The sequence below is a fragment of the Dermochelys coriacea genome, chromosome 2, assembly GCF_009764565.3.
Source record: "Dermochelys coriacea isolate rDerCor1 chromosome 2, rDerCor1.pri.v4, whole genome shotgun sequence".
NCBI lineage: Eukaryota > Metazoa > Chordata > Testudines > Dermochelyidae > Dermochelys > Dermochelys coriacea.
The window spans coordinates 203,258,556-203,281,488 of NC_050069.1; the positions used below are offsets into that span (position 1 = coordinate 203,258,556).

At 43.0% G+C, this 22,933-nt stretch overlaps 1 protein-coding gene across 2 annotated transcripts in view; it reads right to left on the reverse strand.

The window, feature by feature from the left end:
- KCNH8 (potassium voltage-gated channel subfamily H member 8) overlaps positions 1-22,933 on the reverse strand; it is a 412,103-nt gene that overhangs the window by 251,703 nt on the left and 137,467 nt on the right. For both annotated transcript variants that reach the window (XM_043509048.1, XM_038390383.2), the window contains exon 3: positions 4,815-4,946. In XM_043509048.1, the coding sequence (XP_043364983.1) occupies positions 4,815-4,946 (132 nt within the window). The remainder of the gene's footprint in view (positions 1-4,814; positions 4,947-22,933) is intronic.

Consider the following 22,933-nt stretch of genomic DNA (forward strand, 5'->3'; position numbering starts at 1 on the left):
TTCATTGCACCGGAATCACACCAGAGGTCCTCAGGCCCAGATACCTCACAGATACCTTTGGAGCGGAGGGAAACTGAGTGTGGGCGGGCAGAAGGTCACTGCGTGGAGGGACACTGGAGTGCAAGTGTCGGCTATCCGTGTTTCCTTAGTGGACCACGATTTAATCGATCCAGAAATCCAAATGACAATTCAACCCTTCAAGTCCAACTCTTTCAATTTGCCTACAGCCAAGTTGCCTGTCCAGTACAAGGGCTGGTCAGGAACGTGGACTTTTGCAGTCTATGATGATTATCCCATCCCCATGCTGTTGGGGGAAGACTTGGCCAGTCATGTGAAGCTAGCCAAGAGAGTGGGAATGGTCACCCGCAGCCAGGCTAAGCAAGCTGTCACGCCTAGCTCTGTTCCAGAAACTTCTACCAGGACCCGGTCAGAGGTGACGGAACTGGACCACAGGCCAATGTCTGCAACAGCAGTAGTGGATCCAGTCCCAGAGACCCAGACAAAGCCAGTCCCAGAACCGGAACCAGTGGAACAACCTGCACCAGACCCATTGCCAGCACTGAATCCAGTACTTGCAACCCCAACACCAGAGGTCCCCACAGAACTGGAACCGGCAGCAGCCGATAACCCTACACAAGAGGCTCAGCCGGAGCCTGAACCCCAACATAATTCACCAGCAGAGAGCGGTTCACCATCAACAGAAACAGCCCCATCACCTGCATCGCTTCCAAAGGGACCAAGCCTAGGTCCACAATCCAGTGAGGAACTGATGTCTCCAGCATCAAGGCAACAGTTCCAGACCGAACAGGAAGCAGATGAAAGCCTCCAGAGAGCTTGGACGTGGCACGGAGCAACCCACTGCCTCTCAGCTCTTCTAATCGATCCAGGTTTGTTGTAGAAAGAGGACTTTTATACAAGGAAACTCTTTCTGGTGTACACCAGGAAGACTGGCATCCTCAGAGACAGTTGGTAGTTCCAACTAAGTATCGGGTAAAGCTCTTGAGCTTAGCCCACGATCATCCTAGTGGCCATGCTGGGGCGAACAGGACCAAAGACCATTTGGGGAGGTCATTCCACTGGGAGGGAATGAGCAAGGATGTTTCTACCTACATCTGGTCTTGTGAGGCATGCCAAAGAGTGGGGGAAACCCCCAGACCAGGTCAAAGCCCCTCTCCAGCCACTCCCCACCATTGAAGTTACATTTCAGTGAGTAGCTGTGGATATTCTGGGTCCTTTTCTGAAAAAGACACCCAGAGGAAAGCAGTACATACTGACTTCCATGGATTTTGCCACCTGATGGTCGGAAGCAGTAGCTCTAAGCAAAACCAGGGCTAAAAGTGTGTGCCAGGCACAAGCAGACATTTTTGCTAGGGTAGGTTGGCCCTCCCACATCCTCACAGATGCATGAACTAATTTCCTGGTAGAAACTATGGAAAGGCTTTGGGAAACTCATGGGGTGAATCACTTGGTTCCACCCCTTACCATCATCAAACAAACAAATTTGGCCTGGTGGAGAAATGTAATGGGACTTTGGGGGCCATGATACCTAACTTCGTAAATGAGTACTCCAATGATTGGGACCTAGTGTTGCAGCAGTTGCTCTTTGCCTACAGACCTGTACCACATCCCAGTTTAGGGTTTTCACCATTTGAACTTGTATATGGCCGTGAGGTTAAGGGGCCATTACAGTTGGTGAAGCAGCAATGGGAGGGGTTTACAGCTTCTCCAGGAACTAACATTCTGGACTTTGTAACCAACCTAGAAAACACCCTCCAAACCTCTTTAGCCCTTGCTAAAGAAAACCTAAAGGATGCTCAGAAAGAGAAAAGAGCCTGTTATGATAAACATGCCAGAGAGCATTCCTTCAAAGTAGGGGACCAGGTCATGGTCTTAAAGGCACTCCAGGCCCATAAAATGGAAGCGTTGTGGGAAGGGCCATTCACAGTCCAGGAGCGCCTGGGAGCTGTTAATTATCTCATAGCCTTCCCCACTTCCAACCAAAAGCCTAAGGTGTACCATATTAATTCTCTAAAGCCCTTTTATTCCAGAGAATTAAAGGTTTGTCAGTTTACAGCCCAGGGAGGAGATGACCCTGAGTGGCCTGAAGGTGTCTACTACGAAGGGAAAAGTGCTGGTGGCGTGGAAGAGGTGAACCTCTCCATGACCCTTGGGCATATGCAGTGACAGCAGATCAAGGAACTTTGCACTAGCTACGCGCCGACATTCTCAACCACCACAGGACTGACTGAACGGGCATACCACTCCATTGACACAGGTAATGCTCACCCAATTAAAGTCCAACCTCCTCCTTGTCTCCTCAAGCTAAAACTGCTATAGAATGGGAGATCCAGGATATGCTACAGATGGGAGTAATACGTCCCTCTGGCAGTGCATGGGCATCTCCAGTGGTTCTAGTTCCGAAACCAGATGGGGAGATACGTTTTTGCATGGACTACTGTAAGCTAAATGCTGTAACTCGCCCAGACAACTATCCAACTAGCCACGCACAGATGAACTATTAGAGAAACTGGGATGGGCCAAGTTCATCTCTACCATAGACTTAACCAAGGGGTACTGGCAGATACCACTAAATGAATCCACCAAGGGAAGGTCAGCCTTCACCACAGATGTCGGGCTGTATGAATTTAATGTACTCCCTTTCGGGCTGCGGAATGCACCCGCCACCTTCCAAAGACTTGTATGTGGTCTCCTAGCGGGATTAGGAGAATATGCAGTCACCTACCTTGACGATGTGGCCATATTTTCGGATTCCTGGGCAGAACAGCTGGAACATCTACAAAAAGTCTGAGCACATAAAGGAGGCAGGACTAACTGTTAAGGCTAAGAAGTGTCAAATAGGCCTCAACAGAGTGACTTAGCTCCTTGACCCACCTGGTTTCCAAGGTAACAACCCCCTACAGGCCCAAGTGGATGCTATCCAAAAGTGGCCTGTCCCAAAGTCAAAGAAACAGGTCCAATCCTCCTTAGGCTTGGCCGGATATTACAGGCAATTTGTACCACAATACAGCCAAATGGCCGCCCCACTGACAGACCTAACCAAAAAGAAACAGCCAAATGCCGTTCAGTGGACCAAAGAGTGTCAGAAGGTCTTTAACCAGCTTAATGAGACACTCATGTCTGACCCTGTGCTAAGGGCCCTAGCCTTTGACAAACTGTTCCTAGTAACCACAGATGCTTCTGAGCATGGTGTGGGAGCAGTTTTAATGCAGGAAGGACCTGATCAAGAATTCCATCCTATGGTGTTTCTCAGCAAGAAGCTGTCTGAGAAGGAAAGCAAGTTGTCAGTCAGTGAAAAAGAATGTTATGCTATTGTCTATGCTCTGGATAAGCTACGCCCATATGTTTGGGGACAGCGTTTCCACCTGCAAACTGACCATGCTGCGCTACAGTGGCTTCATACCACCACAGGAAATAACAAAAAAAAATTATTCGGTGGAGTTTAGCTCTCCAAGATTTTGATTTCAACATACAACACATCTCAGGAGCTTCTAACAAAGTGACTGATGCACTCTCCCGTGAACGTTTCCCAGAATCAACTGGTTAAAATTGTCCTTGAGATGTGGAAAATATCATTAGTCTTTATATACTTGGGAGTATATTTAGAGGTGCATGTGTCTTATTAATTCTGTTTTCTCCTAGAGCTCCAGGAAGAAATCACAGCCAGCGTTTCACCCTATCTATGATTTGGGTGGGGGGGTGTCATAAATATAAAGGGAAGGCTAACAACCTTTAAATCCTCCTGGCCAGAGGAAAAACCCTTTCACCTGTAAAGGGTTAAGAAGCTAAAGATAACCTCTCTGGACCTGACTAAAATGACCAATGAGGAGACAAGATACTTTCAAAGCTGGGGAGGCTAGGGGGGAAACAAAGTGTTCTCTCTGTCTGTGTGTTGTCTTTGCCGGGACCAGAGCAGGAAAGCAGGTCAGAACTCCTGTAAAGGGCTAATAAGGAATCTAGTTAGATAAGCATTAGATTCTGTTTTGTTTAAATGGCTGATAAGTAAGTTGTGCTGAATGGAATGTATATTCCTGTTTTTGTGTCTTTCTGTAACGTAAGGTTTTGCTTAGAGGGATTCTCTATGTTTTTAATCTGATTACCCTGTAAGGTATTTACCATCCTGATTACAGGAGTAATTCTTTTACTTTTTCTTCAATTAAAATTCTTCTTTTAAGAACCTGATTGCTTTTTCATTGTTCTTAAGATCCAAGGGTTTGGGTCTGTGTTCACCTATGCAAATTGGTGAGGATTTTTATCAAGCCTTCCCCAGGAAAGGGTGTGTAGGGTTTGGGAGCATTTTTGGGGGAAAAGACATTTCCAAGCGGGCTCTTTCCCTGTTATATATTTGTTAGACGCTTGGTGGTGGCAGCAATAAAGTCCAGGGGCAAAAGGTAAAATAGTTTGTACCTTGGGGAAGTTTTAACCTAAGCTGGTAAAAATAAGCTTCGGGGGCTTTTCATGCAGGTCCCCACATCTGTACCCTAGAGTTCAGAGTGGGGAAGGAACCTTGACACAGACTAACACAGCTATCCCCTGATACTTAACTTGTAGAATGTGGAGCAAGATCTAAATTAAAACGAATATAAAACTGAACAAAATAGCATTTTCCATATCATTCGTTCTTTGATTTTTGTTCCATTTCTAGCCCCAAAAGTCCTACATAAATGTACTCTTTTGAATTTTAAAAGGGAACTTCAAAAGAATTTCCACCCCAACTCCTTTATTTAATGGTGACTATATCTCAAAATGTGAAATATCAATAGTATTTATCAGTGTTTGTTGGAAACTATACAGACCTTCTTTTTTATCTTCTGGAGCAATCTTCACCTTTGTATCTGTTATATCTTTGAAAGAGGCCAGAAACAGTACTACATCTCCTTTCTCATTCTTTATAGGAACAATGTCCAGTAGGCACCAGAATGAAGACCCTGTAAGGATACAGAATGAATTAAATTCAAACAGCTGTCTTTTTGTTGAAAAAATCCAAACTATTAAAACTGCAACTAACGTAATTCTAACAAAAAATCATATTTAGAAGGTCAGTCAGGAAATCACAGATGTTCAGCTCATGTTAATCTGTTTGCATCATTGGTTGAAGGTCAGGAGTGCTGCATTCTGTGGAATCAAGGAATTAATTTAGATGCAAAATTTATCTACTGGGAACATTAATAGAGTATAATAAAGCTTCTTACTTCTCTCAAACCACCTTTTCCTTTGAAATCTTAACTGATGCTAGCACTTCCTATTTTAATGGAGTATCTGCCACTATGTTAACTCTGATATCTGAAGCTTCCATGTTTAATATGAAATATCTTTACCTTAGATCAAACTTGGCTTTCTCATCATCCCTTGGCAGAAGACCCAGTAGCTAGTGTATCACTTCACTAATTCAAAGCTATTTAAACTAATCAGACTTGTGACATAAAATAGAAATTAAAGTACAGTTATTCAAATATGAGGTGTTAAACTTAGGCAAGTGAAAACTCAAAGTCCTTGTATTTCATGCAAGATGAGTTTTATAATACTTACATTTTATCTGTGAAAATTAATGACAATAAAGATCTTCCCTTTTACATGTTAACTGTGGTAATAGCAATTAGTAGCCTGGGTAAAAAATACTTTTTTTTTTTAAAATGTAAAACTCAACTTGACTATTTAGTGTCAAAAATGTCACTTAATAATTACGTTGTATAAATAGAAAGGGGGTTTTTTGTTTTTTTTTGTTTGTTTGTTTTTAAAGTCACATCATCCTTGGAAAATAGGACATTCAGTCTGATCATCTTAAGCACTGGGGTTGTAATTCACCCTGATAATTCAGCATAGGAGCCAATTATTGCCAGTGTGTTGGTGTTGTACTGCTGCATAGTTCAAGCACATTGTGAGTAAAGCTGAGCTCACACCAGAACCCTGGATCCAAATCCTACTGATTCTGGGGTAAATCAGTCTAGATTCTAAACTGTAGTATGCAGCTTGGGCCCATCTCTGTAAGTCACAAAGGCAAAAACAATTACCTTCAGCCACTTTAAGCATACCAACAGACCACTAATGTTTGCAGTGGGATGGATCATTGTTATTGGACTAAGTCTTTTTCATTTGAAATTTGTTTTTGGGAGTGCCTGACCCCGAGACTCCTGTATCCTATCCATCTCACTGCTCTTTTGGCAACAATTTAATGCTTAAAGGCTACTTCCAGTGATCATGAAATAAAACTAAACATGGTCCCTGGGCCACTAGCTATCATTGAAAATACATAGCTAATATATATATATATGGTATATAAATATGGGTGAGCTCAAAAAAGATTGATTGGAAGAGCAGATTACAGCTGCTTGCTTTTGGCGCTCTTGTCCCTGTCCCCCTATTTTCTCTCTTCTCAACTCAGGAGTTTAAGAAATGGTACCGGGCACTGCAAATTTGCTTACAATTCAGCTGTCTAATCTAAATTTTAATATAAAGTTAACTTGACGGCTTCTTGAGAGCTGGGGCTGAGCCTAGCAGGGGATGTAGCATTTACCCTTGAAGTATTATTGTAGTTGAAGTTCCAGTAGGATGCTTCAAAGGAAAATCAATTGTTCCTCTCCCAATTCAATCACAAGTCTCTGGAGGCAATTGGGCAGTGTTTAGTTAGATTAGTAAATTTAAGCTGCAGCTGGGACAAGGCTCCCAGTTTGAAGGAAAACAGGAAAGTGAGAAAGGGAGAAAAGAAGGATATGGCAGATGAAACAAAATGGGTCTACCCTGTGTTTTAAACACCCTGTTTTGTAAGCTGTGAAGACAGTGCAAGCAAAGATACCAGCATAAAAGAGGGTAGAAATGGGAGATCAGAAGCAAGAGATTTCTGCCTGCTCATTCCCCCTTTTTTCCATCCTGAATTTCTTATTCCTTTTCATGCAGACATGATGGAGCAGGCACATTTTATTGTGAGTATCTTTGAGCAAGACAAAGCAAGAAGCAGAGAGAGCCAGTAGGACTACTGTTATCTCCTTTATCAAAACCTTTGGGAAAATCTGATTGGTGTTACTTCCTGTCACTCATTTGTTGACCAGCAATCAATACATCAATATATACTGGTGTATCCAAAATGAAGAGCATCAATAAAATTTTTTAGTTTTCTGATTGAAAGAGAGAATTGCAAGCCTCTAAAGAATATTACTATAACTCATATCACTTGGCCAAATTCCATTTTTTAAAATTACATTCTGCTTAGCTAAATTTCTCCCATAGTTTCAATTGGATAGAATGTTACTCTTCACTTCCTCTGCAAAACTTGTTTCTGGCCACTATGCTTTCTTAAACAGCTATTATTATCCACTCTAGAAGTAGCTGAATTTCTTTTTTCTTTTCTATTGATTTGTTATAGTTTTAGCATTAACAATACAGAAACAGCCATTAAAACACTGAATTAGTGGCAATAATGTTAAAGGCATCAGACATTTAAAAAAATGTATATTAATACATTCTAGCAAATACGTTTGGTGTAAGAACGGCCATACTGGGTCAGACCAAAGGTCCATCTAGCCCAGTATCCTGTCTTCCAACAGTGGCCAATGCCAGGTACCCCAGAGGGAATAAACAGAACAGGTAATCATCAAGTGATCCATCCATTATCGCCCATTCCCAGCTTTTGGCAAACAGAGGCTAAGGACACCATGCCTGTTCTTCCTAGCTAATAGCCATTGATAGACCTATCCTCCATGAACTTCTCTAGTGCTTTTTTGAACCCTGTTATAGTCTTGGCCTTCACAACATCTCTGGCTCAAGGAGTTCCACAGGTTGACTGTGTGTTGTGTGAAGAAATACTTCCTTTTGTTTGTTTTAAACCTCTGCTGATTAACGTCATTTGGTGACCCCTAGCTCTTGTGTTATGATGGAGTAAATTACACTTCCTTATTTACTTTCTCCACACAAGTCATGATTTTATAGACCTCTATCCCCCTTAGTTGTCTCTTTTCCAGGCTGAAAAGTCCCAGTCTTATTAATTGCTCCTTACATGCAAGCCTTTCCATACCCCTAATAATTTTTGCTGCCCTTTTCTGAACTTTTTCCAATTCCAATACATCTTTTTTGAGATGGGGTGACCACATCTGCATGCACTATTCAAGATGTGGGTGTACCATGGATTTATATATAGGCAATATGATATTTACTGTTTATAATCTATCCCTTTTTTAATGATTCCCAACATTCTGTTTGCTTTTTTGACTGCCACTGCACATTGAGTGGATGTTTTCAGAGATTTACCCCAAGATCTCTTTCTTGAGTGGTAACAGCTAATTTAGACCCCATCATTTTATATGTGTTGTTGGAATTATGTTTTCCAATGTGCATTATTTTGCATTTTGTATTTGATAACTATCTAAAATTATTAATTTGATTCTGAGACCTAGGGAAATTCATGTCAAACAAACGCTCTGTCCTCACAAAAGCATTTATAATACACAGAAAGCCCTTCAATGTTTCACAATGTGCAACATTCGCTTTAGTTAAAATAGCTGCATTACAGTGGATTCAGTAAGTGAATAATAATCACTAAGCTTGCTCAGCATTTTTATGGCAGGCTTGCATATTGTTGTTTGTTTCAGGTTTGTTTTTCGTCAGCCATGTTATCTCCTTACATATTTTTTCTTATTTTCCTCCCAGTGTAAACACTGTCTGAACAAAGTAAATCAAAATTGCTGAGGAGACCACCAACTTAAAATAGACACATATACTAATTCTCTCATGATGAGCTACAAGTTGACTCTTGGAATGAAGGAATCACATGATCTGGGATTGGTAATGGGGTCTTTTAACCATAATGTGGATCAACAGTTTGAATTAACAACTGTCTTCCCCATTGCAGTCTTACCAAAAAGGCCATGGAATGAATGGGTATGGAGGTGAAGTATTCCCTCAGCCTAGGAGAAATGATTTCCTAAGTCAGGGTTTAGACCGGGCCTGGCAAACTCCGGCCCATGAGCGGTTTTAAGCCAGCCCATGAGCTCCCGCTGGGGAGCAGGGCCTAAGGTTCAGCCCTGCTCCGGTGCTCCAGCTGGGGCACCGGGTCTGGAGCCGCACCATATGGCTCATCCCCACTCCGGCACTCCAGTCGGGGTACCAGGTCGGTGGCAGCACCTTACGGCTCCCAGAAGCAGCCACATGGCCGCACCCAGTGCTAGCAGGGTTGGGGGCTGCTTCACACGTAGGAGCCGGAGAAGGGACATGCCTCTGCTTCCGGGAGCTGCTTGAAGTAAGCACCGCTCAGTGCCTGCACCCCTGAGCCTCTCTCCACACCCCAACCCCCGCTCCAGCCCTGATCCTCCTCCCACTCTCCAAACCCCTTGATCCCAGCACAGAGCACCCTCCTGCACCCCAAACCTCTCATCCCCAGCCCCACTCCAGAGCCCTTGCACCCCCAGCTGGAACCTGCACCCCTTCCCTAGCCCTGACCCCCATACCACCCTCTGAAACCCTCAATCCCAGAGCACCCTGCTACATGCCAAACTCCTCATTCCCAGTCCAAACCCAGAGCCTGCACCCCAACCAGAGCCCGCACCCCCTCCCACACCCCAATTCCAATTTTGTGAGTATTCATGGCCCGCCATACAATTTCTCTTCCCCGATGTGGCCCTGAGGCCAAAAATTTTGCCCACCCCTGGTTTTGACAGATCAGGAATAGTTTGTACCTTTCCTGCAGAAAAAGAGTAGACTTCAATTTTCAATACTGTCAAGTTTTCACTGGGAAAAATAATGCAACCCACTGTATATGGTCTGCACGTTGAAAAGCTGTATCACATAATGTTATATGCCTATAATAGGATTTCTTACTTGTTAGATAAATAAAGCCCAACGTTACTATTATTCTGTTGAGAGAGCTCTTTTTCAGGAGGCGAATTCCTTTCCAGCTTCAGCTAGTGCATACAAAGGGCATTGCCATTGTCAACAAATCATTGTCTACCAAAAAGATTTCCTTTGTAGCTTAATTTTTATGGGCTTTCTTTATTGCCCCTGGCTACTTCTCTATCAGAAAGCTTCCTTTCTTTCCCTTACAGTAAGATCCGAAGCCTCAAAAGGAAGATATATTTAAGATCCGAAGCCTCAAAAGAGTAGCAGCCATGTTAGTCTGTACTCACAAAAAGAAAAGGAGTACTTGTGGCACCTTAGAGACTAACACATTTATTTGAGCATAAGCTTTCGTGAGCTATAGCTCAAGCTCACGAAAGCTTATGCTCAAATAAATGTGTTAGTCTCTAAGGTGCCACAAGTACTCCTTTTCTTTTTGAAAATATATTTTAATATCCTTCAGGCAGAGAATAGCACATCAAGGACAGGAGGGAGAGGCAGAACAAAAGAAAAATCTCATCATAGAGCAATCCAACTAGTCCAATAGCTGTTCTCAGCAACACAGAGGTGACTATTTTATGGTCACCCTCTCATCCACAGCTACTTCTACCTATTCTCCACTCCCTCTATCAAAATAAGCACAAATTGCCTTCAGCTGACCTATCCTTGCAACAAAGCCCGTTGCCAACTCTGTCCACATATCTATTCAGGGGATACCATCATAGGGCCTAATCACATCAGCCACACTATCAGAGGCTCGTTCACCTGCGCATCTACCAATGTGATATATGCCATCATGTGCCAGCAATGCCCCTCTGCCATGTACATTGGCCAAACTGGACAGTCTCTACGTAAAAGAATGAATGGACACAAATCAGACGTCAAGAATTATAACCTTCAAAAACCAGTTGGAGAACACTTCAATCTCTCTGGTCACTCGATCACAGACCTAAGAGTGGCTATACTTCAACAAAAAAGCTTCAAAAACAGACTCCAACGAGAGACTGCTGAATTGGAATTAATTTGCAAACTGGATACAATTAACTTAGGCTTGAATAGAGACTGGGAATGGATGAGTCATTACACAAAGTAAAACTATTTCCCCATGGTATTTCTCCCTCCCACCCCACCCCCCACTGTTCCTCTGATATTCTTGTTAACTGCTGGAATTAGCCTACCTGCTTGTCATCATGAAAGGTTTTCCTCCTTTACCCCCCCTGCTGTTGGTGATGGCTTATCTTAAGTGATCACTCTCCTTACAGTGTGTATGATAAACCCATTGTTTCATGTTCTCTGTGTGTGTGTGTATATAAATCTCTCCTCTGTTTTTTCCACCAAATGCATCCGATGAAGTGAGCTGTAGCTCACGAAAGCTTATGCTCTAATAAATTTGTTAGTCTCTAAGGTGCCACAAGTACTCCTTTTCTTTTTGCGAATACAGACTAACACGGCTGCTACTCTGAAACCTGTGATTATGCAAGGCATTGAATTTAGCCGTATAGAGTGGAAATCTGTCAACTTCATGAAAAAACTCGCACAGATACAGACAGACATCATCTTCCTCTCCAAATGCAAACAGATGGACATCATACCGAAAGGACTGAAGGTAAAAAATCCATTACAATCTACATACCACACAGACTATGCTGACAGCTTGTGCCACACACTCTCAAGGAAACTGCGGAACCACCTGATCAACATCCTCTACAGCAAACAGGGAAAGATTAAGAATGAGCTCTCAAAACTGGATACTCTCATAAAGAACCAACCTTCCACACAAACTTCCTCGTGGCTGGACTTTACAAAAACTAGACAAGCCATTTACAAAACACACTTTGCTTCTCTACAAAAGAAAAAGGACACTAAGCTATCTAAACTACTATATGCCACAAGGGGCCACAACAATGGTTCCCGTAACCCACCCAGCAATATTGTTAATCTATCCAACTATACTCTTAGCCCAGCAGAAGAATCTGTCCTATCTCGGGGCCTCTCCTTTTGCCCCTCCACCCCCACGAACATGATACAGTTCTGTGGTGACCTAGAATCCTATTTTTGACGTCTCAGACTCAAGGAATATTTCCAACACACCTCTGACCAACATATTAACCCACAGAGACCTTCCTGCCAACACTACAAAAAGAAGGATTCTGGGTGGACTCCTCCTGAAGGTCGAAACAGCAGCCTGGATTTCTACATAGACTGCTTCCGCCGACGTGCACGAGCTGAAATTGTGGAAAAGCAGCATCGCTTACCCCATAACCTCAGCCATGCAGAACACAGTGCCATCCACAGCCTCAGAAACAACTCTGACATCATAATCAAAAAGGCTGACAAAGGAGGTGCTGTCGTCATCATGAATAGGTCGGAGTATGAACAAGAGGCTACTAGGCAGCTCTCCAACACCACTTTCTACAAGCCATTACCCTCTGATCCCACTGAGAGTTACCAAAAGAAACTACAGCATTTGCTCAAGAAACTCCCTGAAAAAGCACAAGAACAAATCCGCACAGACACACCCCTGGAGCCCCGACCTGGGGTATTCTATCTGCTACCCAAGATCCATAAACCTGGAAATCCTGGACGCCCCATCATCTCAGGCATTGGCACCCTGACAGCAGGATTGTCTGGCTATGTAGACTCCCTCCTCAGGCCCTTCGTTACCAGCACTCCCAGCTATCTTCGAGACACCACCGATTTCCTGAGGAAACTACAGTCCATTGGTGATCTTCCTAAAAACACCATCCTAGCCACTATGGATGTAGAAGCCCTCTACACCAACATTCCACACAAAGATGGACTACAAGCCGTCAGGAACAGTATCCCCAATACTGTCACGGCTAACCTGGTGGCAGAACTTTGTGACTTTGTCCTGACCCATAACTATTTCACATTTGGTGACAATGTATACCTTCAAATCAGCGGCACTGCGATGGGTACCCGCATGGCCCCACAGTATGCCAACATTTTTATGGCTGACTTAGAACAACGCTTCCTCAGCTCTCGTCCCCTAATGCCCCTACTCTACTTGCGCTACATTGATGACATCTTCATCATCTGGACCCATGGAAAAGAAGCTCTTGAGGAATTCCACCATGATTTCAACAATTTCCATCCCACCATCAACCTCAGCCTGGACCAGTCCACACAAGAGATCCACTTCCTGGACACTACGGTGCTAATAAGCGATGGTCACATAAACACCACCCTATATCGGAAACCTACTGACCGCTATTCCTACCTACATGCCTCTAGCTTTCATCCAGATCATACCACTCGATCCATTGTCTACAGCCAAGCGCTACGATATAACCGCATTTGCTCCAACCCCTCAGACAGAGACAAACACCTACAAGATCTCTATCATGCATTCCTACAACTACAATACCCACCTGCTGAAGTGAAGAAACAGATTGACAGAGCCAGAAGAGTACCCAGAAGTCACCTACTACAAGACAGGCCCAACAAAGAAAACAACAGAACGCCACTAGCCATCACCTTCAGCCCCCAACTAAAACCTCTCCAACGCATCATCAAGGATCTACAACCTATCCTGAAGGACGAGCCATCGCTCTCTCAGATCTTGGGAGACAGACCAGTCCTTGCTTACAGACAGCCCCCCAATCTGAAGCAAATACTCACCAGCAACCACACACCACACAACAGAACCACTAACCCAGGAACCTATCCTTGCAACAAAGCCCGTTGCCAACTCTGTCCACATATCTATTCAGGAGATACCATCATAGGGCCTAATCACATCAGCCACACTATCAGAGGCTCGTTCACCTGCGTATCTACCAATGTGATATATGCCATCATGTGCCAGCAATGCCCCTCTGCCATGTACATTGGCCAAACTGGACAGTCTCTACGTAAAAGAATGAATGGACACAAACCAGACGTCAAGAATTATAACCTTCAAAAACCAGTTGGAGAACACTTCAATCTCTCTGGTCACTCGATCACAGACCTAAGAGTGGCTATACTTCAACAAAAAAGCTTCAAAAACAGACTCCAACGAGAGACTGCTGAATTGGAATTAATTTGCAAACTGGATACAATTAATTTAGGCTTGAATAGAGACTGGGGATGGATGAGTCATTACACAAAGTAAAACTATTTCCCCATGGTATTTCTCCCTCCCACCCCACCCCCCACTGTTCCTCTGATATTCTTGTTAACTGCTGGAATTAGCCTACCTGCTTGTCACCATGAAAGGTTTTCCTCCTTTACCCCCCCTGCTGTTGGTGATGGCTTATCTTAAGGGATCACTCTCCTTACAGTGTGTATGATAAACCCATTGTTTCATGTTCTCTGTGTGTGTGTATATAAATCTCTCCTCTGTTTTTTCTACCAAATGCATCAGATGAAGTGAGCTGTAGCTCACGAAAGCTTATGCTCTAATAAATTTGTTAGTCTCTAAGGTGCCACAAGTACTCCTTTTCTTTTTGCGAATACAGACTAACACGGCTGCTACTCTGAAACCTGTGCAGAAACTGAGATACTAACCTTTCTTCAAAAAACCAAACAACTTTAAAGTTTCAAGCAGCACTCTACCTTTATAATGCCAGAAATTTTAAAAGATAAGTATTCAGACCACTACAAAATGTTCTCCCCTCCAACTATTGAGATCTGCTTAAGTCTCAGCTTTGAGACATATGATCATGAGCTTTGTTGATAGCACTTGTACTGCATGAGCATTGAAAGGGCACAGAGCACAAGCTAAACTCTCTAAATCTTGTCCCAGCATACACAAGGATCAAAGTAAAACCAGCAATAGACTCTCTTGGAGGCAGTCTCTTCTTTGCTGGTCCAAAGTTTTGGACAGGGACCTAGAGGGGATGTCTCCAGAGTATTATAATGGCATTAGACTATAGAGATGGTACTGAGGCTACATATACTGGCTATTTGTTGATAAGGTATAACCAGGGTTCTGAGTATTTTGCTGCACAGTAGGACCAAATTCTATAGCAAGCACCTCCTAAATTAGGTGGCAAGTCTAACTTATTGTATATGCATTAAATATCCTTCATTCCCCTCTGCCATGGCTGCCATGGCAAATAGGAGCAGGGCTATGCTTGGGCCAGGACCAGCAGTGCTTTAACTCAGTTCTGTTCATGGGAAAAGCTAGAGAGTTAAAGACAGCTGCAGGTAGATTTTAGCAGGGCAAGAGGACAAAACAAAATGTCAGGTTCTTGGCTGCAGCAAAATCAGAAATTCTATTAAAAAATTCAGCCTTCTTGTGTATACATACATTATGATGCAGTCTATAATTGCATGATCTACAGGACCCTGTAGATGCATGGGATGGACAGCGAATAAGGCAGAGGGTTTTAAGAGCAACAAGGAGATGTTTCTGTGTTTAAGGCTTTGGACTGGTACCCAAGAGAGCCGAGTTCCATTCTTAGCTCTGCCACAAACTTTCAGTGTCATATAAAGTCACATTAATATAATGCACATGTAGGAGGGGGCTGAATTAAGATGGCACAGGCAACCTTAATTCTGTCATTTCGTAACTTTGGAGTGTTTGACTCTGCAACCTTAATGTTCTTTTAATTTTTAATGTAACTTAAACATACTAATATATTGTAATATACAGTGTAGTTTTCATATACTCGTAGATAATTTATGGACTCTAGCATACATAGAGCAGTATATATCCACATTTACATTCTGTCTTTGTTTACTCGCACTTTTCCCCTCTCTCCATTCACCGATTGAAAAGGATGTCGCAGTTATAAAACTCACAATTTTGAAATCCTTCAAATACACTTCGTTGAACTTCACTGAACAAAAACTAAAAAGCTAAGCAGTCCTTGCTGCAGCCACGCGACTTTCTTCTTTTGTCCTTATGTGCACTACTTATTTTTACTCCACTCTAATTTCCTTTTTCCTGTCTCCTACAACAGATTAGGAGGAGACTCCATTTAAAAAGACAGTGACCTCCTAGTGTCATGAGTTTACCAGATTACACATCTAACAGTTTGGGAAAGAACAAAATTATTCTTTTAGGGCCTGATCCAAACACCATTCAAGACAACGGAAAGATTCCCACTGACGTGAATAGTTTTTGGATCAAAGCTATCTGCAGTTCCCCCAATTATTTTCCAAGGACATTACAATGTACCAATTACATTAGTGGTGGCAGGTTGGCCTATACAGCCCTTATAGAGCACTAATCTAGAAAGGGTTTGGTTAGCTATTCAGTGTCAGATCTCCATTTTTTTTTAACGATAGACAGGTTCAATAGGTTTTTTCTAGCTGGAGTACTTAGTGGCTGTTGTAACTCTAGTGATATAATTATTCTCTAGTATACTGTAATTGAAAACAAACACACACCCCAATGAGTTACATGTATTTGGATAATTTACAATGATGGTCCTCCAACTTTTGTCTCCATGGAATAATTTGTTAAAGAAAGATCCTCTCCAGATCATTCCCCTTCTCAACATTCCAACCCCTCCACTGTTTTGTTCTCAACATATTTCCTTCTGTCAACCTCTGTTATTTCCCTTTATTTGCCAGTCATCAACCAACAGGCAATATTTACTTCCCCTTGATCACCAGCATTGCTGTATCCTATAATTAAGGACCATAGTCATATACTTGGTGCTTAATGCTGCTTGATGCTAATAGCTCCAAGTTCAGAATGAGCAAGTAATCACACTAGTGAATATACTTTTTTCAGGTAACTGAGAATGTATGCCGTCCCTGAAAACTGGACTAAAAGGAATTTTTACTCTTAAAAATAAACAGTTCATTTTTATAAGTTAATGAAATATCCAGTATATATAATGAGTTTTATTTCAGTCTTTTGTTTGTTCCTTGTTGCATTGTCTGTTTGATCCAAAAACATTATCTAATGTATTCATCACCATGGATGGCCATATATTCAGCTGGAAGTTTTAGAATAAACACAACATTATTTTAAAACTAAATAGTCACACAAGTTTATTGTTCTTTGAGAATCATTTTGAAGCCCCCTTTTAAGGAATAGAATGAAAATGTTAGCTGTTTTCATTTACAAAACTAAGAGTGGATTCAAAACTCTTCCTCTGAGGTAAGAGTTTCCAGTCATCTTGTTCTAATCATGAATTAGGGCATAAATTAAACTGTGTACATGAAGTTTCTGGTGAGTTGAAGCTCATCACATCTCCTGTGGTGAAGCAGCTATTTTCATAAACTGCCTTCATGATGGAATTTTCCTGGAGTCTGGAAGTTTTTGCATTTACTCCAGTCTCACTCCTCTTATAATGAATAAAAGTAGCATTTTTTTTTTAGAATATTAGACACCTTATTCACTGGAAAAATGTTACTGTTACAAGGGTTTATATGTGTATGTTAGTCTTCTACTCCACTGCTAAAAAGCTCTATTTTAGAAATATAGCCTATCAACTTGGTTACAGTTAGGTCGATTTTCCAATAGAGTTTCATGTTTTAACTTGCTTCAAGGATGTTTGTTACTGAACAAGAAAAATGTTACTTCTCTTGCTAGTTTTTATGTCCATCCTCTCTGGGGACCATCACCTTGCTGTGTTTCAGTAAACCTCAGAGCTAAGTTGTCAGGAGCTTCATGTTCCTGGTAGGGTCTCCCAAGGTGAATAGGTCTGAGGGGAGGTCCCAGACAAAGCACAGTCCAATCCCCCTAGTCCTCAATTGTGGATCAGTGGAAGAGCATCCTCAGATTTCAAGGCTGTGAAAGTGGATGAAGGCTGCAGCAAGTGGGGATCTCCGTCATCTGGGACTTTCCCTACCACTGGGCCTCAGACCTCCAATTTGTCATGATAGTGTGGTCACTGTAGGTGCACCAGCTTCCCTACATTAAAAGAAATCACATGTAGGATTCTACCATGGGAAATAAGAAAAGGAGTACTTGTGGCACCTTAGAGACTAACAAATTTATTAGAGCATAAGCTTTCGTGAGCTACAGCTCACTTCATCGGATGCATTTGGTGGAAAAAGCAGAGGAGAGATTTATATACACACACACAGAGAACATGAAACAATGGGTTTATCATACACACTGTAAGGAGAGTGATCACTTAAGATAAGCCATCACCAGCAGCAGGGGGGGGGGGAAGGAGGAAAACCTTTAAGGATGACAAGCAAGGTAGGCTAATTCCAGCAGTTAACAAGCATATCAGAGGAACAGTGGGGGGGGGGGAGGGAGAAATACCATGGGGAAATAGTTTACTTTGTGTAATGACTCATCCATTCCCAGTCTCTATTCAAGCCTAAGTTAATTGTATCCAGTTTGCAAATTAATTCCAATTCAGCAGTCTCTCGTTGGAGTCTGTTTTTGAAGCTTTTTTGTTGAAGTATAGCCACTCTTAGGTCTGTGATCGAGTGACCAGAGAGATTGAAGTGTTCTCCAACTGGTTTTTGAAGGTTATAATTCTTGACGTCTGATTTGTGTCCATTCATTCTTTTACGTAGAGACTGTCCAGTTTGGCCAATGTACATGGCAGAGGGGCATTGCTGGCACATGATGGCATATATCACATTGGTAGATGCGCAGGTGAACGAGCCTCTGATATTGTGGCTGATGTGATTAGGCCCTATGATGGTACCATGGGAAATAACATCTTTCCATCCTTCCAAGCCATGCAGCAACAGACTAGTGGTGACAGGGACAGGATTAGTGAATCTGGCAGTCCCTAGCCATGAATCTGCATGTAGGCAGTGGTAGTTAGATGGTTGTCTGGCACCTGGACTGAGACAGGTAGCTACTATCACGACTCAGCAGTCCTCTTTAGGATCCCCTCTGCATGGGGAGAGGGATAGAAAAGGTGCCCTAAACCTAGGCTGTCTCATACACTCCTGGCTGGATTACCTCATCCAGTGGGATCACTCTGCCTGCGGTCAAACCTATAAAAGTACAGGGACTTTTGCTACATGGAAAGTTCACACCCTGATGTGAAAACAGAGATAATGTACAGCCAGCAAGAAGAACTGCTATCGCCACCAGGGAACTTGTGAAATATAATATCAACGATGCTGCCGGAGTGAGATAAGGTGCCCACATGAAGGTCAAGAGAGAAGAAGGTGGAGGCTACACCTTTTCCTGAAAGGAAAATCTGCAGAGGACAGGTGCATTCATGGTGTCAGTTTTACAATTAGGAATAAGTTTGTCAGTCAGTTTATAGAATTTACTGTAGGAATCAATGAAGTCTTACGACTCTTCGTCTTGAGCTCAGCAACAACCAGTCTTCTGCTGTCAGTGCATATGCCCCAGTGCTTGATTCTATTGAGGATATCAAGGAAAAATTCTATACAGATCTTGAAAGAGTCTTGACCAACATTCCCAAGGAGGACAAGATAATTCTCCGTGGAGATTTTAACTCTAGAGTCGGCAGGAGTCAGATCTCTGGAATGGCACTATCGGAAAAGAAGGAGTAGGAAAGGCCAACTCCAACGGCATCCTCCTCCTGAGCAAGTGTGTAGAACATGGCCTGATCATCACAAAAACCCTCTTTAGACAAAGTGAGACGTATAAGACTATCTGGAGACACCCTAACTCCAGGCATTGGCACCTTCTTGACTATGTTATTGTTAAAGCTCAAGATTGGAAGGATGTCCACATCACATGCATGGAATCTATGATTGTTGGACAGACTATCGCCTTGTTAGATCAATCATGAATTTCCAGATCGCCTCAAGGCATCACAAGCAGGCAAAATCAGTACAAAAGAAATTCAACGTCAAGTCCCTTGAAGATATAGTGACTCGGGAGAAACTTCAGGAGTGTCTCCAAAAGAAGTTCACCACTATTCCTACAGCTGATGATGACAATGAAAATTTCTGGAAAGGATTAAAGACTGCTGTTCTCTTAGCATGTGCTGAGTCCATTGGCTGTATTACTCGCTATCACCAGGATTGGTTTGATGAGAACGATGCTGAGATTCGAGGCCAGATTGACCAGAAAAGAAAAGCTCACTGCATGCGGCAAAATGACGTATCACACCAACAGAAGAAAGTCATACAGGCCACTCAAGGCTGAAACACAAAAAATCCATGACATCCAAAATAAGTGTTGGCAAGAAAAGGCCAAGGAGATTGAGCTTTATATGCTGATAAACAAGACACGAGTCTTCTTTCTTTCAGGCAAGAAGGGCCATATATGGTCCATGCTCCCATGGACCCACACCACTCTGAGCCCAAGACAGGTCAACATATTTTAAGGACAGCAAAGCCAGATGGAAGGAGCATTTTGAGTTACTCCAGAACCATGAGTCAACTGTCTCTGATGCCACTATTGAATCTATACCTCAAATGACATGAAAGAGAATCTCTTGCTGACCCCTCCCACCCTCGAAGAAGTAACACGAGCCATTATGCAAACTAAGAACAAGGCAGCAGGGCCAGATGGCAAACCAGCTGAAGTCTACAAGTTTGGAGGTGAAGAACTGGTAGGGAAGCTTTTTCTTCATATCTGGTATAATGAGAAGATTCCAGAAGACTTGAGAAACGCTAACATTGTTACAATCTTTAAGGAAGGAGATAAGTTGGAGTGTGGAAACTATTGAGACATTGCCTTGCTATCTACAGCAAGGAAAATTCATGGCTCTGTCCTCTTAAACGGATTACTTCCCCTTTCTGTGGAAATATTGACGGTTTTAGATCATACTGCTAGACAACTGACATGATCTTCATTGCCCACCAAATCCAGGAAACGTCTCAGGAGCAAAATCGGGACCTTTACATGGCTTTCATCGATTTGACAGAGGCCTTTGACTCTGTCAATCATAAAGACCTGTGGAAGGTGCTGGCTAGATTTGGCTGCCCTCCAAAATTTATTAAGATCCTAAGGCTTCTCAATGATCAGATGACTGCCATGGTTCTCTGTAATGGCATTGAGATAGAACCTTTTGTAATAAAAACTGGGGTTAAGCAAGGATGCATTATTGCCCCAATCCTGTTTTCCATTTATTTAGCAGTCATTTTGGGCCTTGTTAAAGACCACCTCTCCAATGGAGTTGACATTCAATACAGAATGGATGGGCAGCTCTTTAATCTTCGATATCTCTGCCTGAACTCCAAAGTCTTCAAAGCGTCCATTACTGATCTTCAGTATGCTGATGACTGTCATCCTTGTGCACACTGAGAATGACCTTCAGTCCATACTGGATTTTCTTGTACAAGCTTACTAAAGCCTAGGACTTTCACTCAATACTGAGAAGACTAAAGTGCTTTATCAACCTGCTTCAGGCCTGGCACATGTCCCACCACAAATCACCACTGAGGTTCAGACTTTGGAGACAGTTGAGCACTTATGTTATCTCGGTAGCCAACTTTCTCAAAATGCAAAAATCAACAGTGAGATCCAGCACAGATTCAGTGCACAAGTGCTACCTTTGGGAAATTGCTCTGACGCATTTTCATGGACCTTGACCTACAGCAAGACACCAAGATCCAGGTCTGTAAGACAATTGTTCCTACACTCCTCTGTGGATGCGAAACCTGAGTGACCTATCGACAGCAACTCAAGAGTTTGGAGAGGTATCGCCAACGACGCCTCCGGAAGATCCTTTGCATCAAGTGGTAAAATCACCGCACTAACATCAGCATCCTCGCTGAAGCCAATGTCACCAGCATTGAAGCAATGATCCTCCTGCACCAACTTTGCTGGGCCGGACATTGTGTGTGGATGCCAGACTCTCATCTCCCAAAACAAGTCCTCTACTCTCAGCTCACCCATGCTCAGAGATCCGGTGGTGGTCAGAGGAAATGCTACAAAGACACACTGAAAGTGTATCTTAAGAAAAAAGGATGTGGACATCACAAGCTGGGAACAGCAAGCCACCAACCTACCCCAATGGCACCATATCCTCCATCAGACAGTGGCTTGCTTCAAGGAGAAGCGCCTTGCCCTCAAAGATGAAAACAGAGAGGAGGAAGAAAAAAGAAATAATCTTCTCCCAGCAAGACACTGGCCTGCCACAAAATGTCTGTACCTACTGCAGGCAGATTTGCGGTTCTAGGATCAGATCATCTCAGGACCTATATGTAAATCTGTGGTAGAGATCATATTCGAAATTGAGGGAACACCAATCATCAGCAGTTTATGTTAATTAATTTTTTTTAAAAAATTCTATTCACATCTAACAAGAGTTACAACCTAAGTTAAGAGGTGTCCAGCATATACATACATTCTTTCAGAGTTGTCGCTTGCATTTGAAGTTGTGCTGCCTGGCACTTTTTTGGAAGAGCTCCTAAAGCTGGATCCTGAGAAAGAGTTCTCAGAGTTCACACATCACAGAGGACACGATTTGGGCTTGATGTCGTTGCCCTTTCTGCCAGGTTACGTTCATTGCATAATAGGATTTTACAGCACATGCTGAGGAATTACACAAGGCTGTACAGCGGATTATTCTTCCCAATTCATCATTTGAATCTGCATGAGCACATGCTGTACACAGAGTGAGCCTGCTCACTGAAGAGAATTATAGTAACCCTGTGAGTTAGGAAACTGTAGGGTGTAACCTTTTCACTGCTGAAATTTTATATAAAAACACACAATGTAGTATAATGCTTTGGGCCAAATCTACTCCCCACACCAAGTCCAGGGGTTAGCACAATTAGAGGTGTGCAGAGAAAGATAGGAACAAAACCACAGGGAACAATTCAGAATGAAAACCAAAAACGTTGAAATCCACAGCAAAAAAGAGACCGTCTCCATGGCTAGCTGTCCCCAAACTATTGACTTTGTAAGCCCTGGGATGCCTGAATCATTGGCAGTCTGCCTGGCTGGCTGCTCCTGAGTCACGAATCCTGTAAACAGGGTATCTGCCTCCAGGGCAGTGGCTGTCTCACAGCCCCTGGGGAAAAGATTTTGAAAGCTCCATCAGCAGGCTCAGATTAACCAAGATGACTTGGTGCATCTTGGGGGAGGGGGGAATCACTGGCTGAGGGGGTCAGAACTACCCATACACCCCCCCCAACAAAAATCATGAAGGCCAGGAAGGTGGTTGGGCATTGCAGCAGGAGGACCTTGCCTGCACAATGTGATGAGAACCAGTGGGAGCTGGAGTGGGAAGCTGGGTCAGCCCCACCGGACAGGAACCATTGCAGGATAAGTTCAGGTTGGGAC